We start from the raw sequence: 23,604 nt of genomic DNA on the forward strand, positions 1-23,604 counted from the left end.
CGTTCGATAAAAGTAAGTTTTTCTTGCGAATTCCTATTCAAAATACACCTATTTATATCTACTAGGTTAAAATTTCTAGTATAAAATTACTAGTTACATTATGTTATCAAAAAATTACTAGATGAGTAGGACTCAGTTGTAATAAACTCTAAATAAAACAAGTAAGTAAAGTAGAAAGTCGGGCGGGGTCGACTATATCATACCCTAAACCACCCTTACTGAATTTGTAATCATAAGCATTTGTGGGGTAATATTGATATAGGTCTGGGAGATAAACCGCAGTTGCATATTTAAGAAAATTAAGGGGTACATGTAATGGGTGCTTTGTCTCAATCTGACTATAGCTCATGGTCAGTGTTGAGAGGGAAAATATTCGGTTTACCCTACAAGGACAAAAAGTTCCCTACTTTCCCATACATTCCCAAACAATTTTCCCTACAATATTTTCGTTAAATTTAAACAAATTTTACAAAACAAAAATGGTTCTAAGTACTTTATTATCTTAAAACATGAAAATGCAACGTATTTAACCTAGAAAATACATTTGTATTACCACCACGGTTGCCATAGTTGATAGAATTCTACCAAAAATAGTAATTTTTTTGTTAAATCTCTATAGAAACCAAATTTTGGAAAAAATTTCTACAAACAAATTTTTCGGAGAAAATTTTCTATAGAAATAAAATTTTGATAATAAATTCTATAGAAATAAAATTTTGAGAAAAAATTCCATAGAAATAACATTATGAAAGAATTTTTTATAGAAATAATATTTTGAAAAAAATTTCTATAGAAATACAATTTTGAGAAAATTTTCTATAGAAATAAAATGTTGACAAAATTTTCTACAGGAATAAAAGTTTGACAAAAATTTCTATAGAAATGTTTGTTTGGTAGGTTTGCGGTAATCTTCAAATTTTGTTAGATTTTTTTTGGCACGAGTGGTAACTGTTGTTACCACACATTGTTAATGATCAAGCCTTGCCGGCTTCTAATTTCCTCCTCTAGAGCCACCAAAATGTAAAAATTATTACAAAATGTGTTGAGTGAAAATGTCCCTACATTGTGGTCCAACGTGCCTACAAGACGCTAAATAGTAGAAAATACCCTATATATACACAGAAAAAAATATCACCAAAATATTTCCAATTAAAAAGTTAATTGAAGTTGCATTTTTTTTTCAATTAATAAATTAATTGATACAAACTTTTTAATAATGATAGAAACATTAAGTTAATTAAGTCAATGATTGAAAATTTTAAAATTTGTAATTAAAAAATTTAGTGATACAATTAACTTTTTAATCTTATTCGGAAGACTAATTAAAAATGTATTTCAAACAATCATTTGTTAATCCAAATAAAAACTCTAAGCCAATTCAGAAAGTAATTAAAAATAGTTACCTTTTTTTTTTTTTTTTTTTTTAATTGGAGCCACCGTGGTGCAATGGTTAGCATGCCCGCCTTGCATACACAAGGTCGTGGGTTCGATTCCTGCTTCGACCGAACACCAAAAAGTTTTTCAACGGTGGATTATCCCACCTCAGTAATGCTGGTGACATTTCTGAGGGTTTCAAAGCTTCTCTAAGTGGTTTCACAGCAATGTGGAACGCCGTTCGGACTCGGCTATAAAAAGGAGGTCCCTTGTCATTGAGCTTAACATGGAATCGGGCAGCACTCAGTGATAAGAGAGAAGTTCACCAATGTGGTATCACAATGGACTGAATAGTCTAAGTGTGCCTGATACATCGGGCTGCCACCTAACCTTACCTTTACCTTTACCTTTTTTAATTAATAAATTAATTGAGTTTTGCAATCAACATCAATTAAATTTTTAATTGAATCAATTAAAAAATTAATTGAAATTTGCTGAAAAAATCAATTAATTTTTTAATCAAGAATTTTTTCTATGCCCAATTAAAACCGTGATTGATACTATCATTTTCGTGATTGAAGACATTTCAATTAAAAAATTAATTGGATCAATTAATTTGGTGATTGAATCAGAAACATTTTTTTTTGTGTGTAGGGAATTTCCCCTACTTCTAGCAACACTGGCTGTAGTTGATATTGCACCTACGGAGTTAGTATGCCACTAATATTGAGCCCATTATTAAAGAAGAGAAAATCGTTCAATTAGTGTGGGTAATAATCCAAATTTGTAAAAATCGAGCAATATTCTTATGTAAGAGCTACAAGTACGTATAAATACGATCGGCTAGTACATCAAAATTTGAAATTTGAGTAACATTGGTTAATAAATAAGAGTACTATTGCCAAATTTGGGAAAATCGGGCGATGCATATATATGGAAGCTATATCTAAATCTGAACCAATTTGCATAATCCAAACCAATTTGCATAAAAATAAATTGCGGGTTTGATTAATACCACAAAACGTTACCTTGTGCAAGATTTGATTAAGATCAGTTAAGAAATGAAGCCTGTATGGTCAAACATAAGGTTATTAGGGGCGAATTTTTCAAAATAGGGTGATACATATATGTGAGCTATATCTACACCTGAACCGATTTCGATGAAATTTTGCACATATAGTTAGTACTATAGAGGACTAGATCTAGCCAACTTCGGGTAAGATCGGTTAATAAATAAGGGTTCTATGGCCAAATTTGTAAAAATTGGGCTATACATATATATGGGAGCTACATCTAAATCTGAATCGATTTCGATGATTTTTTGCACATATAGTTAGTGCTACACACAAAAAAATTTTTTTCGGATTCAATCACGAAATTAATTGATCCAATTAATTTTTAATTGAAATGTCTTCAATCACAGAAATGATAGTATCAATTAAAAAATTAATTGAAGGTCAATTAAAAAGTTAATTGATCCAATTAAAAAATTAATTGATACTATTATTTTTGTGAATCAATTAAATTTTGTTGAATCAATTAAATTTTTAATTGAATATTTTTTAAAACTCAATTAAAATTTTAATTGGAAAAATTTTCGTGAAATTTTTTTGTGTGTATAGAAGCCTACATTCAGCCAACTTTGATTGATCGGTTGATAAATAAAGGTTTTGTGGCCAAATTTGGAAAAATCGGGCGATACATATATATGAGAGCTATATCTAAATCTGAACCGATTTGGATGAAATTTTGCAGACTTGAAGGGCGATGAAAAGGATTACCTTTTGCCAAATTTGGTGACGTTTGAAAAAAAAGCGCAACGTGATCCCATTTGTCGAAATCGGGCGATACATATATATGGGAGCTATATCTAAATTTGATCCGACTTATTCCAAATTCAATAGCGTTCGTCCCTGTGCCCAAAAAATTCCTTGTACCAAATTTCATCAAAATCGGTTAATAATTGCGACCGGAATCCTTTGAACAACAAATACATGGACAGACGGACGGACACCAAGCGCTAGATCGACTCAGGAGGTGATTCTGAGTCGATCGGTATATATTTTATGGGGTCTAAAATCAATATTTCTGGTAGGCACATTTTTTGGCAGATCAAACTTATTATACCCTGACCACTATGTGGTTTAGGGTATAAAAACCTATTTACTAAATAAAGTGTCGTCAATGTAAAACAAATACAAGAAATTTCATGAGGCTAAAAATATAGTCAGACAAGTTTTTTTCAAATACTTTATATAATTCACTACAAAATACATCATGAGCTTTGTTAACATTTGTAAAATACAACCAGCAAAAATACGCGACTTAGCAAGTATGCATGGACATGCGTGCATGGTTTTGAGCACTTCGTGTAAGCTTGCTCTCAAACCAAAAATTATTGTTAAAAAAATTATTTTTCCTATAAGACAAGATTAAGTTTTTTTGGGAGTAATAATAGTAAACAGTATCCATACATTCCCCACATTGCATTGTCGACCATTTTCCTTACCCTAGACGATGAATGGGACACATAAGTGCAATTAGTGTCGCTACCTTTTTTGAAAAACTGTGTTAACTCCGTTACACAATTTACACGATTATCGTTAGAGGAGGAGTTGATAAAATGTTTGTGCCATCTAGGTTAGGTTAAAGTGGCAGCCCGATTAAGTTTCAGGCTCACTTAGAATATTCAGTCCATTGTGATACCACATAAACTAAAAGTACCTATTACATATGGGCACTTCAAAGTTTAAGCTCTGAACTTTCTCGATTAATTTCTTCTGTTGAACCAAATCTGGTTGGTTCCAAAAACATTAGCAGACTGCTTATTTAAGTTAACTTTTTCCAGGTCTGCCAGTAATCTAAAGCTATATGCCAGTCATCCAGAGGGCTCTCTGTATAATATCTCTGATTGTGGATGGAAATTCCCCTGACTGCTAGAGCCACATCATATGTGTATGTCACCACTTTTATCTTTTTTTCTAGGCAGAAGGTTGTTTATAGCAACATTCCAAAGAAGAGGTGATATAACTCCTCCTTGGGGGAGTGCCTCTATTCACATAACTTTGTATGTTGTCCTAGTGTGGCTGAAAAACGTCTCTTCATTAGAAGTATACCTGGACCAACATTCAGAGTTGTCAGTTCAATTAATATTGAGCTCGGATGGACGCTATTGAATGTCCCTTCGATGTCTAGAAACGCCACGATTGTGTACAGATAGTGAGCTTTCACTAAAGCTGACTAGTTCATGTAATGCGGGCTCAGTAGACCTGCCCTTCGAGTATACATGCTGTCGCTTCGAGAGCAAACTTGACGCCAGTTCTAAGATAAATATCTATCATCCTCTCCAGAGTTCTAAGTAGGATTGAGGATAAGCTGATTGGTCGCGCTCGAGTGAGACGTTTTTCCGCTTTAGGTATGAAAACGACTTTTGTTTCCATCCTCTTTCCTGAATATATGCTAAGTTGATACATCCTGTATATATGTTAACAACTTGAGCGATGTACTGAAATAAGAACAATTGTATGGTTCGGCATTTTCCAAACATGATATAATATTTCTGTGCTATAACCTATAGAGATTTTAAACATGTAAATCTAAATGACCTGGACCATGACTTATATACAATAGACTGGGATGAAATTTATTCCATCACAACACTGGATGGAAAACTTGATTTACTAACCACCAATGTCAAATTTCTGTATGATAAACATATCAAAGTTAAACGTAAACTTAATAAAAATGACTCGAAGCCTTGGTTTAACAGAGATATCAAATCGCTAATCACACATCGTGAGTTAGTTTACAAACTGTGGAAGCGATATAAAACCCCCTCTTATCATGAGGCATTTAAATCCGCTCGACGTGGTGTAACAAATAAAATACGTCAAGAAAAATTAGCGTACTATTAAAACAAATGCCATCAGTAGCAAGCAAAAGTGGAAAGAGATTCGGAAAATCGGCCTACTAAAACATGGACAGCATTCAGTAATTGTCGACCTCAACGACCTTAACTTGAAATTTGTCAGTACACCAACAACCATATTGAATCGAGAAATACCATTGGAGCATACACCCAGAGAAGGAATATGATCACCTCAAACATGTTTTAAGAGCAAAATGTTATTTTTGGGTGGTGACCATGTAACATGGTTTTCGCAGCCATGTTATTTTCTCGGAAATCATTTATTTGATTTCGGCAAGCAGGTTATATTTGACGAGAAAATAACATTTTATTGACAAACATGTTACATGGTCACCAAACAAAAATAACATTTTGCTCTTGAAACATGTTTGAGGTGATCATATTCCTTCTCTGCGTGTAGCACCATGCCGGAGCCTGAATTTGGCCTTGTTTTCAACCTCGTAACGCAAGCAGAGGTATATAAAGCCGTAATGTCAGTGACTTCGAATGCCGTTGGATGTGATGACATTCATCCAAAACTTGTGAGAATTATCCTGCCACATATTCTGTTGTACATTACACATGTTTTCAATACGGCTATAATGACCAGCAGTTTTCCTTCTAGGTGGAAAATCGCAAAAATATTCCCAATACCAAAGGGTAATGGAAAGTTTCGTCATATAGCTATACTGCCCTACCTATCTAAAGTCTTCGAGAGGATTATTCACAACCAGCTTCAGAGCTATGTTACTGCAAATAATTTACTAACTTCACGACAATCTTGGTTTAGACCAAACCATAGCTGATTACTGCTCTTACTGATGTGGTAGAGACAATTCGGGCTGGACTTGACAACAATGAAATTGGTTTCTTAATTTTGCTTGAACACTCCAAGGCATTTGATCGTGTTTGTCACACAATACTTACTGAAAAACTGAGACGAAACTTTTGCCTAACTGCAACGGCAACACGTTTACTGATATCATATCTTTCACAACGATTGCAATACACAACGGATGGAACTAACAACTCTTTTCTCCTTCCACTGCCAAAAGGGGTACCGCAAGGATCAATCCTTGGACCCCTCCTCTGCTCAATATATTCGAATGATCTACTTGACCAAATTAAGCATAATCATATTCAAATGTACGCTGATGACGTAAAGCTTTATTCCTCATGCAAGCTGAATTCCATAGCGACATGTGTATCGAATCTTAACGCAGACCTGCAACGAATACTGAATTGGGTCTCAAAGAACTGCTTAATACTTAATCCTAATAAGTCGAAGACAATTCTAATCCGTAACAAAAATGTTGACATAGGTGACAAAATTTACCTAGGATCCACACAAATTGAAATTGTGGATAAAGCAAAGAATCTTGTGGTAATCTTTAATAAGAATCTTACCTGGTCTGACCGTATTTCTTCGGCCTGTGGAAAAGTATAGTCAATGCTAAGAAATCTGTGGACTACCCAACACTTCACACCACTGAATATTATAATACTGTTAGTAAAAAGCTACATATTACCTACATTACTGTATGCTTCTGAAGTATTCGCTGATATAAATACAACTGAGAAAAGAAAACTTCAAACTACTTTTAACAATGCAGTACGATATGCTTTTGGTTTAAGACGATTTGACAGAGTGTCACAATACTCATTACTGATACTGAAGTTGCCACTGGAAAGATACTTAATTTGCAAATCATTAGTATTGCTACATAAAATAATTCACAACCAGTAAATCTTCATATCTATATGCGAACTTGATCTTCGCCCGATCGTCAAACATTATACAATTGCACACCATCGTCACTCATCCGAAAGACATTTTTTATCAGCACGATCCGTCTCTGGAATCAACTCCCTAATGAGCTGCATTTAATAACTAATACACGAACGATTCAAGAGGAATATCGTGGAATATTATTCAACCATGTGAAATACTTTAGTACTGGGGAATCTACATTTTTGTATACCCTCCATCATAGGATGGGGGTATATTAACTTTGTCATTCCGTTTGTAACACATCGAAATATTGCTCTAAGACCCCATAAAGTATATATATTCTGGGTCGTGGTGAAATTCTGAGTCGATCTAAGCATGTCCGTCCGTCCGTCCGTCCATCCGTCCGTCCGTCTGTTGAAATCACGCTAACTTCCGAACGAAACAAGCTATCGACTTGAAACTTGGCACAAGTAGTTGTTATCGATGTAGGTCGGATGGTATTGAAAATGGGCCATATCGGTCCACTTTTACGTATAGCCCCCATATAAAGGGACCCTCAGATTTGGCTTGTGGAGCCTCTAACAGAAGCATATTTCATCCGATCCGGCTGAAATTTGGTATATGATGTTGGTATATGGTCTCTAACAACCATGCAAAAATTGGTCCACATCGGTCCATAATTATATATAGCCCCTATATAAACCGATCCCCAGATTTGGCTTGCGAAGCCTAAAAGAGAAGCAAATTTCATCCGATCCAGCTGAAATTTGGTACATGGTGTTGGTATATGGTCTCTAACAACCATGCAAAAATTGGTTCACATCGGTCCATAATTATATATAGCCCCCATATAAACCGATCCCCAGATTTGGGTTGCGGAGCCTCAAAGAGAAGAAAATTTCATCCGATCTGGCTGAAATTTGATATATGATGTTGATATATGGTCTCTAACAACCATGCAAAAATTGGTCCGCATCGGTCCATAATTATATATAGCCCCTATATAAACCGATCCCCAGATTTGGCTTGCGAAGCCTAAAAGAGAAGAAAATTTCATCCGATCCAGCTGAAATTTGGTACATGGTGTTGGTATATGGTCTCTAACAACCATGCAAAAATTAGTCCACATCGGTCCATAATTATATATAGCCCCCATATACACCGATCCCCAGATTTGGCTTGAGAAGCCTCAAAGAGAAGCAAATTTCATCCGATCCGGTTGTAATTTGGAACATGGTGTTAGTATATGATCTTTAACAACCGTGCCAGAATTGGTCAATATCGGTTGATAATTATATATAGCCCCCATATAAAACATTCTCCAGATTTGACCTCCGGAGCCTCTTGGAGGAGCAAAATTCATCCGATCCGGTTGAAATTTTGAACATGATGTTAGAATGTGGTCTCTAACAAACACGCAAGAATTGGTCCATAATTATATATAGCCCCCATATAAAACATTCTCCAGATTTGACCTCCGGAGCCTCTTGGAGGAGCAAAATTCATCCGATCCGGTTCAAATTAGGAACGTGGTGTTAGTATATGGTCGCTAACAACCATACCAAAATTGGTCCAATCACACAAAAATTGGTCCATATCGGTTCATAATCATGGTTGCCACTAGAGCCAAAAATAATCTACCAACATTTTATTTCTATAGAAATTTTATTTCTATAGAAAATTTTGTCAAAATTTTATTTCTAGAGAAAATTTTGTTAAAATTTTATTCGGTTCATAATAAAATTTTCATCATTGTCAAAATTTTATTTCTATAGAAAATTTTGTCAAAATTTTATTTCTATAGAAAGTTTTGTCAAAATTTTATTTCTATAGAAAATTTTGTTCAAATTTTATTCGGTTCATAATCATGGTTGCCACTCGAGCCAAAAATAATCTACCAAGATTTTATTTCTATAGAAAATTTTGTCAAAAGTTTATTTCTATAGAAAATTTTGTTAAAATTTTATTTCTGTAGAAATTTTTGTCAAAATTTTCTTTGTATAGAAAATTTCGTCAAAATTTTTATTTCTACAGAAAATTGTGTGAAAATTTTATTTCTATAGAAAATTTTGTTAAAATTTTATTTCTGTAGAAAATTTTGTCAAAATTTTATGTCTACTTTGTCAAACTGAATTACATATGTATTGGATCGATCTTTTTTGATTTAATATATACCACGTATGGACTTACATACAATTTAGAAGATGGTGTTAGGAGATTTTAAGATACCTTGCCATCGGCAAGCGTTACCGCAACTTAAGTAATTCGATTGTGGATGGCAGTGTTTAGATGAAGTTTCTACGCAATCCATGATGGAGGGTACATAAGCTTCGGCCTGGCCGAACTTACGGCCGTATATACTTGTTTCACACTCATATAATACATTTTAGAATATTGTTATTTATTTATACTTAGGTTAGGTTAGGTTAGGTGGCAGCCCGATGTATCAGGCTTACTTAGACTATTCAGTCCATTGTGATACCACATTGGTTAACTTCTCTCTTATCACTAAGTGCTGCCCGATTCCATGTTAAGCTCAATGACAAGGGACCTCCTTTTTATAGCCGAGTCCGAACGGCGTTCCACATTGTAGTGTTATTTTATTTATTATTTATACTTATACTTAATGTTATTTTATTTTAATTATAATTGTAATTTAATTTAATAAACATTAATAACAATATTATAAAAATCTAACCATGTTACTCCAGTACTATAATTCATAAGATTCAATCTTGTTGTACTGGAAATACCATTCAATAAATGAAATGAAATATCGTCAGTCACTGCTTTTAACTCCGCCGGAGTAATTCCATCAGGTCCGGGGGACTTGAATTTCCAAAAACTATTTAACACCTATTTTATTATAGATTCCGATACAATTTCCTCGATAGGAAATGACCGCTGAGCCGCTGTGGCACCGCCAGAACATGGTTCAACCGTCTGATTTCCAGGAAAATGTGTGTCCAATCGTACCTCCAGTGTCTCGTCACTGGACGTTGTCCGATTTCCCTCCGTTGTTTTAATGAAACCTGGAGCGGAGTTAGTGGACGCTAGTACCTTCCGTAGCCTCGGACGAATTTTCAATACTGCTGCAGTAATCATTCCAAGAGTTATGCTGAGCCTTTCTCAGTTCTCGCTTGTATGCTCTCATATTCTTCTTGTAAGCGTCCAAATCCTCCGGAGCTCTGGTGGACTTTGCCTTGTTAAAGAGCTTCCTGCAGGATTTCCTCATATTACTTAACTCCGTAGACCACCATGGCGGTCGATTTTCCCCCTTAGCTTCCCTCTATGGCTTACAGCTTTCAGTGAGATGTTGAAGGCCTTAGTAATCCGCTCCAATGCGTGTTCGATATCTTGCACAGTGCTAGGGATCTATAAATCGAAAATCGATTATTCGAATTGTGGCATGAAAATGTAAAAAATCCGAAATCGATTATTGACATAAAAACAAGTATATACGGCCGTAAGTTCGGCCAGGCCGAATCTTATGTACCATCCACCATGGATTGCGTAGAATTCTACGAAAGACTGTCATCCACAATCGAATTACTTGGGTTGTGGTATCTTAAAACTTCTTAACATAATTCTCTAAATTGTGAGTTAGTCCATACGTGGTATATATTAGACAAAAAAATTATGTATAGGTAACTCTACATTTAATTATGAATCGACATGGAGTTTTGCACGGTACGTAGAGAGCCAGAATTGAAATATGGGGGTCGCTTATATGGGGTCTATATAGAATTATGAACTTGATATGGACCAATTTTTGTGTGATTGGGGATCGATTTATCTGAGGGCTATATATAACTATAGACCGATATGGACCTAGTTAGGCATGGTTTTTAACGGCCATATACTAGCACAATGTACCAAATTTCAACTGACTCGCATGAAATTTGCTCCTCCAAATCTCGGGATCGGTTTATATGGGGAGCCACCGAGGTGCAATGGTTACCATGCCTGCATACACAAGGTCGTGGGTTCGATTCCTGCTACGACCGAACACCAAAAAGTTTTTCAGCGGTGGATTATCCCACCTCAGTAATGCTGGTGACATTTCTGAGGGTTTCAAAGCTTCTCTAAGTGGTTTCACTGGAATGTGGAATGCCGTTCGGACTCGGCTATAAAAAGGAGGTCCCTTGTCATTGAGCTTAACATGGAATCGGGCAGCACTCAGTGATAAGAGAGAAGTTCACCACTGTGGTATCACAATGGACTGAATAGTCTAAGTGAGCCTGATACATCGGGCTGACACATAACCTGACCTTTATATGGGGGCTATATATGATTATGGACTGATATGGACCACTTTTGGCATGGTTGTTAAATATCATATACTACCACCACGTACAAAATTTCAACCAGATCGGATGAATTTTGCTTCTCCAAAAGGCACCAGAAGTCAAATCTGGAGATCGGTTTATATGGGGGCTATATATAATTATTGACCGATTTCGACCAATTTTTGCATGGGTGTTTGAGGCCATATATTAACACCACGTACCAAATTTCATTTGAATCAGATGAATTTTGGTCTTCCAAGAGGCTCCGGAGGTCAAATCTGGTGATCGGTTTATATGGGGCTATATATAATTACGGACCGATGTGGACCAATTTTTGCATGGTCATTAGAGACCATATACTAACACCATGTACCAAATTTCAGCCGGATCGGATGAAATTTGCTTCTCTTAGAGGCTCCGCAAGCCCAATCGGTGGATCGGTTTATATGGGGGCTATATATAATTATGGACCGATGTGGACCAATTTTTGCATGGTTGTTAGGACGGACATGCTCAGATCGACTCAGAATTTCACCACGACCCAGAATATATATACTTTATGGGGTCTTAGAGCAATATTTCGATGTGTTACAAACCGAATGACAAAGTTAATATACCCCCATCCCATGGTGGAGGGTATAACAATCACAAACCCGATTTTAGATTTTCAACTGATTTTTAGTTTTGACCATTAAAAATCGATTTTAGGTTTTGAACTATTTATACCCTTCACCACTACTGTGGTACAGGGTATAATAAGTTTGTGCATTTGTATGTAACGCCAAGAAGGAGTAATCATAGATCAACCTTTTAGTATACGGATCGGCTTAGAATTACATTCTGAGTCGATTTAGCGATGTCCGTCCGTCTGTCTGTCTGTTGATGTATTTTTGTGTGCAATGTACAGCTCGCAGTTTTAGTCCGATTGTCCTAAAATATGGTATAGGGTCCTGTTTCGGCTCAAAGACGATCCCTATTGATTTTGGAAAAAATCGGTTCAGATTTAGATATAGCTGCCATATATATTTTTCACCGATCTGGTCATAATTGGCGTGTATATCAACCGATCTTCCTCAAATTCCGTACATCCGAATATTCTATGAGTCTCGAAAAGCTTGCAAAATATCAGCCAAATCGGTTCAGATTTAGATTTAGCTCCCATATATAGCGTTCGCCCGATTTACACTCATTTGCCCACAGAGACCAATTTTTTGCTCCGATTTAGTTGAAATTTTGCATAGGGAGTAGAATTAGCATTGTAACTATGCGTGCCAAATTTGGTTGAAATCGGTTCAGATTTGGATATATCTCCCATATATAGCTTTCGCCCGATTTACACTCATATGACCACAGAGGCCAATTTTTAACTCCGAGTTAGTTGAAATTTTGCACAGAGAGTAGAATTAGCATTGTAGCTATGCGTGCCAAATTTGGTTGACATCGGTTCAGATTTAGATATAGCTCCCATATATATGTTTTTCTGATTTCGACAAAAATTGTCAAAATACCAACATTTTCCTTGTTAAATCGCCACTGCTGAGTCGAAAAGTTGTAAAAATGACTCTAATTTTCCTAAACTTCTAATGCATATATATCGAACGATAAATCATAAATAAACTTTTGCGAAGTTTCCTTAAAATTGTCTCAGATTTAAATGTTTCCCATATTTTTTTACTAACATTGTGTTCCACCCTAGTGCATTAGCCGACATAAATTTTGAGTCTATAGATTTTGTAGAAATTTATCAAATTCTGTCGAGATCGAGCGATATTTAAATGTATGTATTTGGGACAAACTTTTATATATAGCCCCCAACACGTTTGACGAATGTGATATGGTATCGAAAATTTAGATCTACTAAGTGGTGCAGGGTATAATATAGTCGGCCCCGCCCGACTTTAGACTTTCCTTACTTGTTTTTTACTAACATTGTTTTCCACCCTAGTGCATTAGCCGATATAAATTTTAAGTCTATAGATTTTGTAGAAGTCTATCAAATTCTGTCCAGATCGAGTGATATTTAAATGTATGTATTTGGGACAAACCTTTATATATAGCCATCAACACGTTTGACGAATGTGATATGGTATCGAAAATTTAGATCTACTAAGTGGTGCAGGGTATAATATAGTCTGCCCCGCCCGTCTTTAGACTTTCCTTACTTGTTTTAATTTGATTTTTAATGGAAAAATATATTTTTTCAAAAATATATGCCGAAACTACTAAGTAAAAGTTTTTTTATTGTAAAAATTAGATAATAAGAAAATTAAAGTGTTAAAAAGTGATAAATAGTGGTGGAAGAAATTTTTGGTTTTTTGGTTTTTTTTAATTGCTTCATTCAAATGAACTTCCAAGGCACAACTTTTAAAGCAATGGAAAGGATCCAAAAATTGAGTTCTATGATACACACAAAAATTTTTTTTCTGATTCAAACACGAAATTAATTGATCCAATTAATTTTTTAATTGAAATGTCTTCAATCCCTGAAATGATAGTATCAATTAAAAACTTAATTGGTAGTCAATTAAAAAAATATTTAATCCAATTAAAAAGTTAATTGATACTATTAATTTATGTGATTGATTTTTATTTAAATTAAAAAATTTGTTTATTCAATTAAATTTTTAATTGAATATTTTTTAAAACTCCATTAAGATTTTAATTGGAAAAATGTTCGTTGAAATTTTTTCTGTGTAAGCCCATGTAAAAATCATTGGAGATGATCCATGTTTTCACTACTTCACAAATTGGGGATAAAAAGTACTTTTTTGGAAGCTTTTTTGCTGGCTGATAAAACGATTTTACAAAACTTCAATTAATACTTTCCCAGAAATCGAGAATACAATCCGTCAACTTGCTTACCCCCAGAAGAAGAAAAAAGGTATTGAAGATATTGAGTACTCATTTACTAGTAACGACTACTCAAAAATTAGTCAGTAATGAGTATTTGTAATCATCTACTCGTTACTTTCCCATCACTAATTTGAGTTGTTTGATATGTTATGATCCATTACAATAAATACCAAATACTTTTTTGGGTTGGAAGTTAGCGTGATTTTATCAGATTGACGGACAGGCATAGCTAGACTGACTCAAAATTTTACCAAGAATGTATATACTTTATGGGTCTGAGTTGGTGTAGAATATAATAATAAAAGGTTATATTAGGTTAAAGTGGCAGCCTGATTTGATCAACATAAACTAAAATTACCTATTACATATAGGCTCTTCTAGTTTTAACCGTTGAACCCACCCGATTATTTTCAACTCTTGAACCATCCTGATTGTACCAAAAACATTAGCAGACTGCTTATGCCCCTAACATTTGTTTACACCTTACACAAAATGTAGGACACTTACACAAGAGGTGTTCAATTGAATCCTTTTCCTCCGCATCATGTCAGCTCATACAGTAGTCATTATACTTCACGCTAATAGTTTTTGAAAAATCGCCAATAAGGCAGCGACCCGTTATATCAGATATCAGGATTGATATCTGACGTCTTGAGAACACTAGCATATCTAGTGTGCGGTTTAAGGTTAAATGGCGCCATATTTGCTTGTTGTCGTTGCAACTCTTGCAACTCTCCCATTGGACTCTCCCATTCATAACAGCCTTCTCACGCAGTTCCCCTGGAATGTGTAAGGTAGTTCTTAGCCTTGCTAACATACCCGCTTCGCAGTTCCCTGGTATGTTTCTGTGGACAGGCACCCATATGTTATTTGCGCCAGTCTATGGTCGTTTGCGGGTTAAGTAACACAGAGTCCAAGGATTTTATTGCAGGTTGACTGTCGGAGTATATATTTGTTGGATCATTACTTTTCAAAAAATTGTTTTTCTGATTCAATCACGAAATTAATTGATCCAATTAATTTTTTTAATTGAAATGACTTCAATCACAAAAGTGATAATATCACAGTTTTGATTGGGCATAAAAAATTAACTGATCTCATTACCAAATTTCTGTTAATTTTTTAATTGATTCAATTAAAAATTTAATTGATGTTGATTGCAAAACACAATTAATTATTTTAATCAAAAACCTAACTAATTCCAATTACTTTATTAACTGACTTTTTCTTTTTATTTTGATTAAAAAATTTATTGTTTGAAATAATTTTTTTATTAAAAATCAAAAAAAGCCATCACTTTTTTAATTGACTTAATTAAAAAGTTAATTGCATGAAACAATTTATTAATAGAAAAATTTTTGAACTTCAATCAACTTTTTAATTGGAAATATTTTGGTATCATTTCGCTATTTAGGTAATCATTTCGCTATTACAGGTCTTTAGAATATACTCCAAAACCCAATTGTCCGTCAAATTTGGAGCCATGGCACAGTGGTTCCAATACGCTTTTTTGCAAATAATTCTGCAACTTTTGAACGGATAAAGATATCAACATAATAAGGACACGTATTAAGCTTTTATCTGCCTTTTTTGTCATGTAGTATATGAGTTCTTCTCCTCAAAAAACCGGCAATTTTTCTAAAAAAAAAATTTTGTTTTCAAAAATTCTTATTTGGCAATCCACCGATTGCTAAGCCGATATCTTTTCCAAAAAGCCCCATGTGTCTACAGCTGAGAAATATGCAAATTACAAAAAATAACGTTTTTTTAGCACTGTCTCTACTTTGGGGATTTTTGGTCCCAATTTTGGGAATAGTATATTCAGCAATGATTCCCCGCAAAAATCAATAAAAATCATAACGATGTCTTAATTAGTTTAAAAGTTATTAAGGTTTGAATTCATATTTTTAATCAAAAATCAGAATTGTTCTTTGCACCAAAAACTTAAAATTTACGTAAATGCTATCTGTGAAAAATTTAAAGTAAATCGGAGTGAAACTGTGGCCTCGGAGTGAAAATTTGTAGCTCGGTGGTCATGCAAGTGTATATCCGACAATATATATATATATATATATATATATATATATATATATATATATATATATATATATATATATATATATATATATATATATATATATATATATATATATATATATATATATATATATATATATATATATATATATATATATATATATATATATATATATATATATATATATATATATATATATATATATATATATATATATATATATATATATATATGGGAGCTATCTAAATCTGAACCGATTTCCACCACAATTGACTGTACTACTAATTAGACTCCTCGTGCAAAATTTCAAGCAAATCTAAACAAAACTCTCGCCTCTGAGGCCATATAATATACTGATCAAATCAGGTGTTACTGCTTTATGGCCCCATAAGTCAGAGTTTTACGCACAAGTTCTATCCAGCAAAGAAAAAATCATCCAAATCGGTTCAAAATTGCCTAGATGACAGCTAAAACAAATTGTCATTCCCCCGAGGTGACCAACTTTCAACGCCTACAGGTCAGCCCGTGGACCCACTAGGGACCCATAAATTTGCAAGTTTAGAGGAAAACAAACATTTAGTGCATGCATTAAATTTAAAAGGGCTACATATTCGCGGTGTTTTCGCAACCATTGAAATTTTCTCCCCGGTATTTCGCTAATCATAATAGCCTGCTCACGAGGTATGAGCTTGTAGATAACCAAATGCATATCAACAGGTTCTCGTTCTCCTAGACTGTGTAAAGCAGTTCCTAGTCTATCTGGTTCATATTAGGTGCATATTGAATTGTTCAGCCATTACGTTCAAAGATTTAATAAGCCCAATAGAACTTTTTCAAACATTCACATACATTCGTATTATGCTTGCCCTTAAATGGCTACAATATTTATAAATTGGTATTTTCTTTAGGAGTTATCCCTTTAGCACTACACTGTCTTTCGAGGATTCCCTGTATGCGATTCATGATAGAGAGCACCTAAACGTAAGATTCGGTCATATTGAGTTGTTTCTATTAGCGTGGAAAACAATTTTGCACTTTGAAGGTCAAACTAATTTTGTGGTCATTGGAATCATTGTATGTACTTGCAACCAAGTGCAAAAGTTTGTCCGTGGTAGGTGGGATATTTACTAAAGCTACAATAATAATAAAAAATGCCAAAAGGTAGTTCGATAGCTATGGTTATTATGTGGATGCCTTTCACAACCAACAATGTAACCTAGCCGGCCATCATGAGGTAAGACAGTTCGAGGAGGGACTGCATAATGGAATAAGGAATGTTAACAAATAATCTGCAACTTTCTTACAACTAATAAACCTCAACTTCTGCCTACTCTCCTATGGAACCCTTACCCACTAACCGTTTCATGGCAACTTGATGAAATAAAACTGCAAATGTGCAGTAAAGTTTATCCGAAGAAAATAATCGCAATTCCAAGTTTGCTTCAATTTATAAGGAACAATATACCAACTAACTAGAGGAACACTGTTTGTTTCTTGCTTAATACATAATGGGATTTTGCAAAAGCTTAAAACATAATAACTTCTAATAATCCCAAGTTATACGGCTGAAATACTATTTTCCTACACTTAAGAAAAATTAATCAAAAATTGCGACCTTCCCTTAAAGGCAGCCAGACAAAAATATTCAGAAAAACAACATTTTTGCCGCAAAATTTTTGGTTTCTTCCCGAACATAAAGTGGCTGTCGAAATTTGATATTTTGTTCGCCGTAAGCGAGAATGAAAATAAACAAAAAATAAAACGCAAAGTTGGTTATAGTTTTATAATAGTAAATAAGGGCAGCCGTAAGCTTTATTTATGAAATTCTAAATTTTGGAAATAAGTGTACCTTTGTGTTTTAAATTATACCAAGATGTAATAATCAACGAGAATGATCCGAGTGATCCAATTGCTCGAAAACCAATAACAATTATTATCAAGATGGAGAAAGCGGGGGCGTCAGTCAGTTAAAAAAACAACGAATTACTGGGTAAACCTGTGTAAAAACTCCCTCTCTATAAAAAACTCCTCAAGGGTTGGAATAAAAATGGAGTGCAGATTTTACCCACAACAAAATTCCACATTAGAGTTGCCAATACAAATGTAACCGATAAAAAAACCAAATTATTTATTCAAACTTAAACATATACAATGTCCGAATATAGTGTGTATCGGTCAAGTTTTGGTATACAAACTTGTTATATGTTCACCGTCCAAAATTAACATTTTGCTATAGGAGGTGATAATTCTTCTCTGGGTGTACTTCGCACTGACATCAAAGTTAATTTTAAAGAATAGTTTGAGCTAACTAAGTTTTCACATTCACAGAATCTGTCGAATGACTGATTTGTTTATGATGTAAATATTCTCTTAATTTGAAAAAATGATCAAATTTCCGCTGTGGTTAAAATTTTCATTGTTTTGTATTTTTATTGATTCTATTCCACTATCGCCTGAGTCATTTAGTTGTTCAAAGTTCAATTTTTCATTTAAAATAGACAACAACCCCATTTTTCTGAGACTTGTCAAAAACCCTTAAACGGATTTAGAAATAATTCGAACAACTTCCATTTTGTTTTTGTACACAACAAAACGTCATTCGGAAAGGACAAAAATGTTGTCACAAACGATAGATGTTATCCCCAATACTCAAGTCATATCTAAGTAGCCTAAGTATGCCTGGGAGGCTGAAAAACTGGGGATTATTGTGACATTTCTGCTTCTATTTGTTTAGTGCCTCGTAGAGGCACAAAAAGATCGATGATGCTTTCAAAAGGGTAAAGTGTTCTCCACACACCGCCAACATTAATACAAGCAATAACTTGCATAAAGGTTTTACAATTTTAAATATGTATATTTATTTAAAAAAAAAAGAAAGGCAAAATTGCCTTCTACATTTTTTTGCTCACAACCCTCTCGAACTTTTCATGAAAAATTATACTTTGCATATATAAAATGGAATCTTAAGCAGTATGAATACACAAAATAATTATTTTTTCTGCTTTTCGCTAAAGACTAACTCAAAACAAATGTTATTTTCATGTTCTCACTAGATGCATATTCCTCATATCGTTCTCACTTCAATGTGGCTTATTTACTTCCCAGAACATTTTTCTGTCATATAAACATTAGAAATTATTCGATTTTATAAATTTTACCTTACGGGCAGACGGAGAAACCGCGAACCACGCAGTTTGTACACTGAAAAAAGCATGTCCGGTTCCAAGGATTTTGTCTGTACGCGAATGATGTTGGTATTGATTCCGAGCCAAAAAAGCAGAGAATTGAAGGAAAGATACTTTTAGGACAGAATTTCTTTTGAAATTGGAGTTTTAGGTATTTGATTCTACACTCAAAAAAGTTTACTTGGATCCAAAGATTTTGACCTTGCTTGGATCCGAAGATATGGCTTCTTTTAAATAAAAAAACTTTTTTAGGGACCAATGTATTTATTAAATTACTGATTTTTTTGTCTTACTTGCGGGTTCTTTAAAATAAGGACATTTTTTTGCGACCTATCTGGCTTTAAATCTAGGATCTATAAAATTAAAATTAGGATACAGATCTCATTTATAGAATTTTCATTCTATTTTTCCGGTATATTAATAAAGCTATTCACGTACAAACAAAGGCCAGTTTAAAAATCCAAATTATGACGAATACTTCGAAGTAAAAAATATTTTCTTAATTCCAAAAAAACTTTAAACCAAAGATGCTAAATCCTCAAAGTAAGTCTTAGCCTATATTTGAAGAGTTTTTAACTTAAATCTAAAGATTCAATATTTCAGTTAATTTAAGGACGATTTCTTTAAATCAAAAATGTGTTTCTTTACTTTAAGGAAAATTTGCCTTAGTTTAAAGACATGCAACTTTAACAAAGGCACGCAAATTTTCAAAATGTGTGTCCTACATTTAATGAAAAACAAGTAAGGAAAGTCTAAAGTCGGGCGGGGCCGACTATATTATACTCTGCACCACTTTGTGGATCTAAATTTTCGATACCATATCACATCCGTCAAATGTGTTGGGTGCTATATATAAAGGTTTGTCCCAAATACATACATTTAAATATCACTCGACTTGGACAGAATTTGATAGACTTTTACAAAATCTATAGACTCAAAATTTAAATTGGCTAATGCAATAGGGTGGAACACAATTTTAGTAAAAAAATATGGGAAATATTTAAATCTGAAACAATTTTAAGGAAACTTCGCAAAAGTTTATTTATGATTTATCACCCGATATATATGTATTAGAAGTTTAGGAAAATTAGAATCATTTTTACAACTTTTCGACTACGCAGTGGCGATTTTACAAGGAAAATGTTGGCATTTTGACCATTTTTGTCGAAATCAGAAAAACATATATATGGGAGCTATATCTAAATCTGAACTGATTTCAACAAAATTTGGCACGCATAGCTACAATGCTAATTCTACTCCCTGTGCAAAATGTCAACTAAATCGGAGCAAAAAATTGGCCTCTGTGGTCATATGAGTTTAAATCGGGCGTAAGCTATATATGGGAGCTATATCTAAATCTGAACCGATTTCAACCAAATTTGGCACACATAGCTACAATGCTAATCCTACTCCTACTCAATTAAATCAGAGTAACAGATTTTTTTTTTTTTTATAAATATTTCATTTATTCAGAAATTCATATAAATGAATATGGTTTAGTCTACATAAAATATTAAATTGCCTCAGCGCCGAAATGACTTTATAGAGGCTATTTGGCAACTAATTTAATTTATATCTATGTTAAAAATCACAAATTGATTAATAATTTCATATTTATGTTAAAAGTATTTCCACGTTGTTCAAAAAGAATGTCTTTAGATTAATCTTAAAAGTTGATAAACATTGATCACTTTTTAAATGAGGTGGTAAAAGGTTATACTCTGGAGCCACCGTGGTGCAATGGTTAGCATGCCCGCCTTGCATACACAAGGTCGTGGGTTCGATTCCTGCTACGACCGAACACCAAAAAGTTTTTCAGCGGTGGATTATCCCACCTCAGTAATGCTGGTGACATTTCTGAGGGTTTCAAAGCTTCTCTAAGTGGTTTCACTGGAATGTGGAACGCCGTTCGGACTCGGCTATAAAAAGGAGGTCCCTTGTCATTGAGCTTAACATGGAATCGGGCAGCACTCAGTGATAAGAGAGAAGTTCACCACTGTGGTATCACAATGGACTGAATAGTCTAAGTGAGCCTGATACATCGGGCTGCCACATAACCTAACCTAACCTATACTCTGTAGGTCCCGCAAAACTAATTCGCTGCTTAGTCAATTCTAGTCTACATCGAACTGCAGCTAGGTCCATCGACTGCCTAGTGTCTCTTTGGGTATATTCAATATTTCTTCGGAAATCAATGGTTCGAAATCCTAACATACTTATAGATTTGCGAACAGAGGTAAGTAGTTTTTGGAGATAAAGACCTCTAATTGGAAGCACTTTCTCTCCATATACTTGGTATAAACGCCTTGTCGAATATCTGAGAGGTAAATTAAAAACTATTTTCAATGCTTTATTTTGATAAGATTGTAGACCTTTCAGAGCCAAACTTGATTTCCAGGCATAAACCATAGGGATATACGTTAAATGAGAATGTACTAAAGATTGATATAACAGCATTTTCACGTTGACACTTAATTTATTCTTAAATTTATACAATATTCCAATTCCCGATGAAACCTTCGCCTTCAAACTTTCAATGTGATTCTCCCAGCTTAAGTTTTGACTAAAGTTCATCCCAAGGTATTTAACACAATTTGTTTCCTCTATAACGCTCCCTCCTATGTTTACAGACATTTTTGACTCATTCTGTAAAATGCATGGCCTAAATCGAACAAATTTTGTCTTCTTAGCGTTTAAAACCAATTTATTGACACGCAAAAACTCAGAAAGAATAGATGCGTCGTACTCTATTTGTGTCTGCAAAACCTTTGGGTGATTGTAATTATAAAGTAAGCATATATCGTCCGCAAACATGAATAACTTCCCTCTAAAACCGACATTCTTAATGTCATCTATATATATTTTGAATAATAAAGGCCCAAGAACGCTTCCTTGAGGAACCCCACACAATACCTGGCACTTAGTACTCTTCGCCTCTCCTACCTGTACATATTGTTCCCTACCTTGAAGATATTCCCGAAACAAACCAACTGTGGATGGTGAAAAACCTATACATCTTAATTTCCTTATTAATATTTCGTGGTCCACTAAATCGAACGCTTTCGTGAGATCGAAAAACACCCCGGCGACACCCTTATAACCTGCGACCAATCCTCTACATATACACTCTACTACACTTGCAACTGCCTCATCTGTTCCCGTATTTCTCTTAAATCCATACTGACGGTCAAAAAGTAGTTTGTTAACCTCAAGGTATTCAGAGAGTTGCTCGAATAAAACCCTTTCAATTAATTTGTCAACAGTTGGCAAAACAGAAACAGGTCTAAAATTTTCAATTTTGTTGTTACCAGTCTCTTTTGGAATCGGAACAATTTTGTGTAATTTCAAACCATTGGGGTAATAACATTCCCGAATCATTTTATTAAATATCACAGTGAGCATATTTGCGACCTTATCCTTCCTTGTAGCCAACATTTTCGGTGTAATCCTATCAAATCCTGGGGCTTTATTTGATTTCATATCATCCAGTGCCTCTCTAAATGTATCGTTAGAAACACAATCTAATGTGAAGAGAGTGTCCGCAGGTGACAGGGAATTAAACATATTGATATCATCATTACTAAAACTCGGTATGCTATCTCTCGTATTCTGAATTATTTTATGAAAATAGTTGTTAAGTTTACTAGCTTTATCCTCATCAGAAGTCAAGAGCACATTATTCTCATCAAGTATATCAATAGTCTGACATTTCTTATTCCCGATTTGCTCATTCAGAAAAGCCCACACCTTTCTCCGATCCCCATTAAAGCTGTTAATTTTCCGCTCATAGAAATTATCCATTAATCTCCTACCGCATACTTTAATTACCTTGCTTACTCGTTTCAGACATTCGTGTAAATCTCTGTTATTCTTATTCTTCCTTCTTAGAGACAATAGATTACGTTTATACGCAATTAGAGATTTCAACGATTCTGTCATCCATGGGTTAATTTTCTGTCTGATATTAACGTTTTCCCTTGAGATGGTACAACATTGTCGTTCTGCTACGGAAAGCATATTCATAAAACTCGTGCATAAATCAGATGCATTTGCCGTAATATCAATACTATCTAAATTACTATCAATAAAGTTACCGATAAAGATTGGCAACTGTGGTCATATGAGTGTAAATCGGGCGAATGATATATATGGGAGCTATATCAAAATCTGAATCGATTTCAGTCAAATTTTGCACACTTGACTATACTACTAAGTGTTATGTTTGT

General features: G+C 34.2%; 1 protein-coding gene across 1 annotated transcript; it reads right to left on the reverse strand.

The window, feature by feature from the left end:
* Nucleotides 1–18,895: 18,895 nt before the first annotated feature.
* LOC142235418 (uncharacterized) lies at nt 18,896–23,395 on the reverse strand. Its single transcript, XM_075306670.1, has 2 exons — nt 22,480–23,395; nt 18,896–19,014 (listed from the first exon to the last, which is right to left on the reverse strand). The coding sequence occupies exons 1-2, from the start codon at nt 23,393–23,395 to the stop codon at nt 18,896–18,898; spliced, it is 1,035 nt and encodes a 344-aa protein (XP_075162785.1).
* Nucleotides 23,396–23,604: the final 209 nt, after the last annotated feature.

Source organism: Haematobia irritans, chromosome 4 (assembly GCF_050003625.1).
Source record: "Haematobia irritans isolate KBUSLIRL chromosome 4, ASM5000362v1, whole genome shotgun sequence".
Taxonomy (NCBI): domain Eukaryota; kingdom Metazoa; phylum Arthropoda; class Insecta; order Diptera; family Muscidae; genus Haematobia; species Haematobia irritans.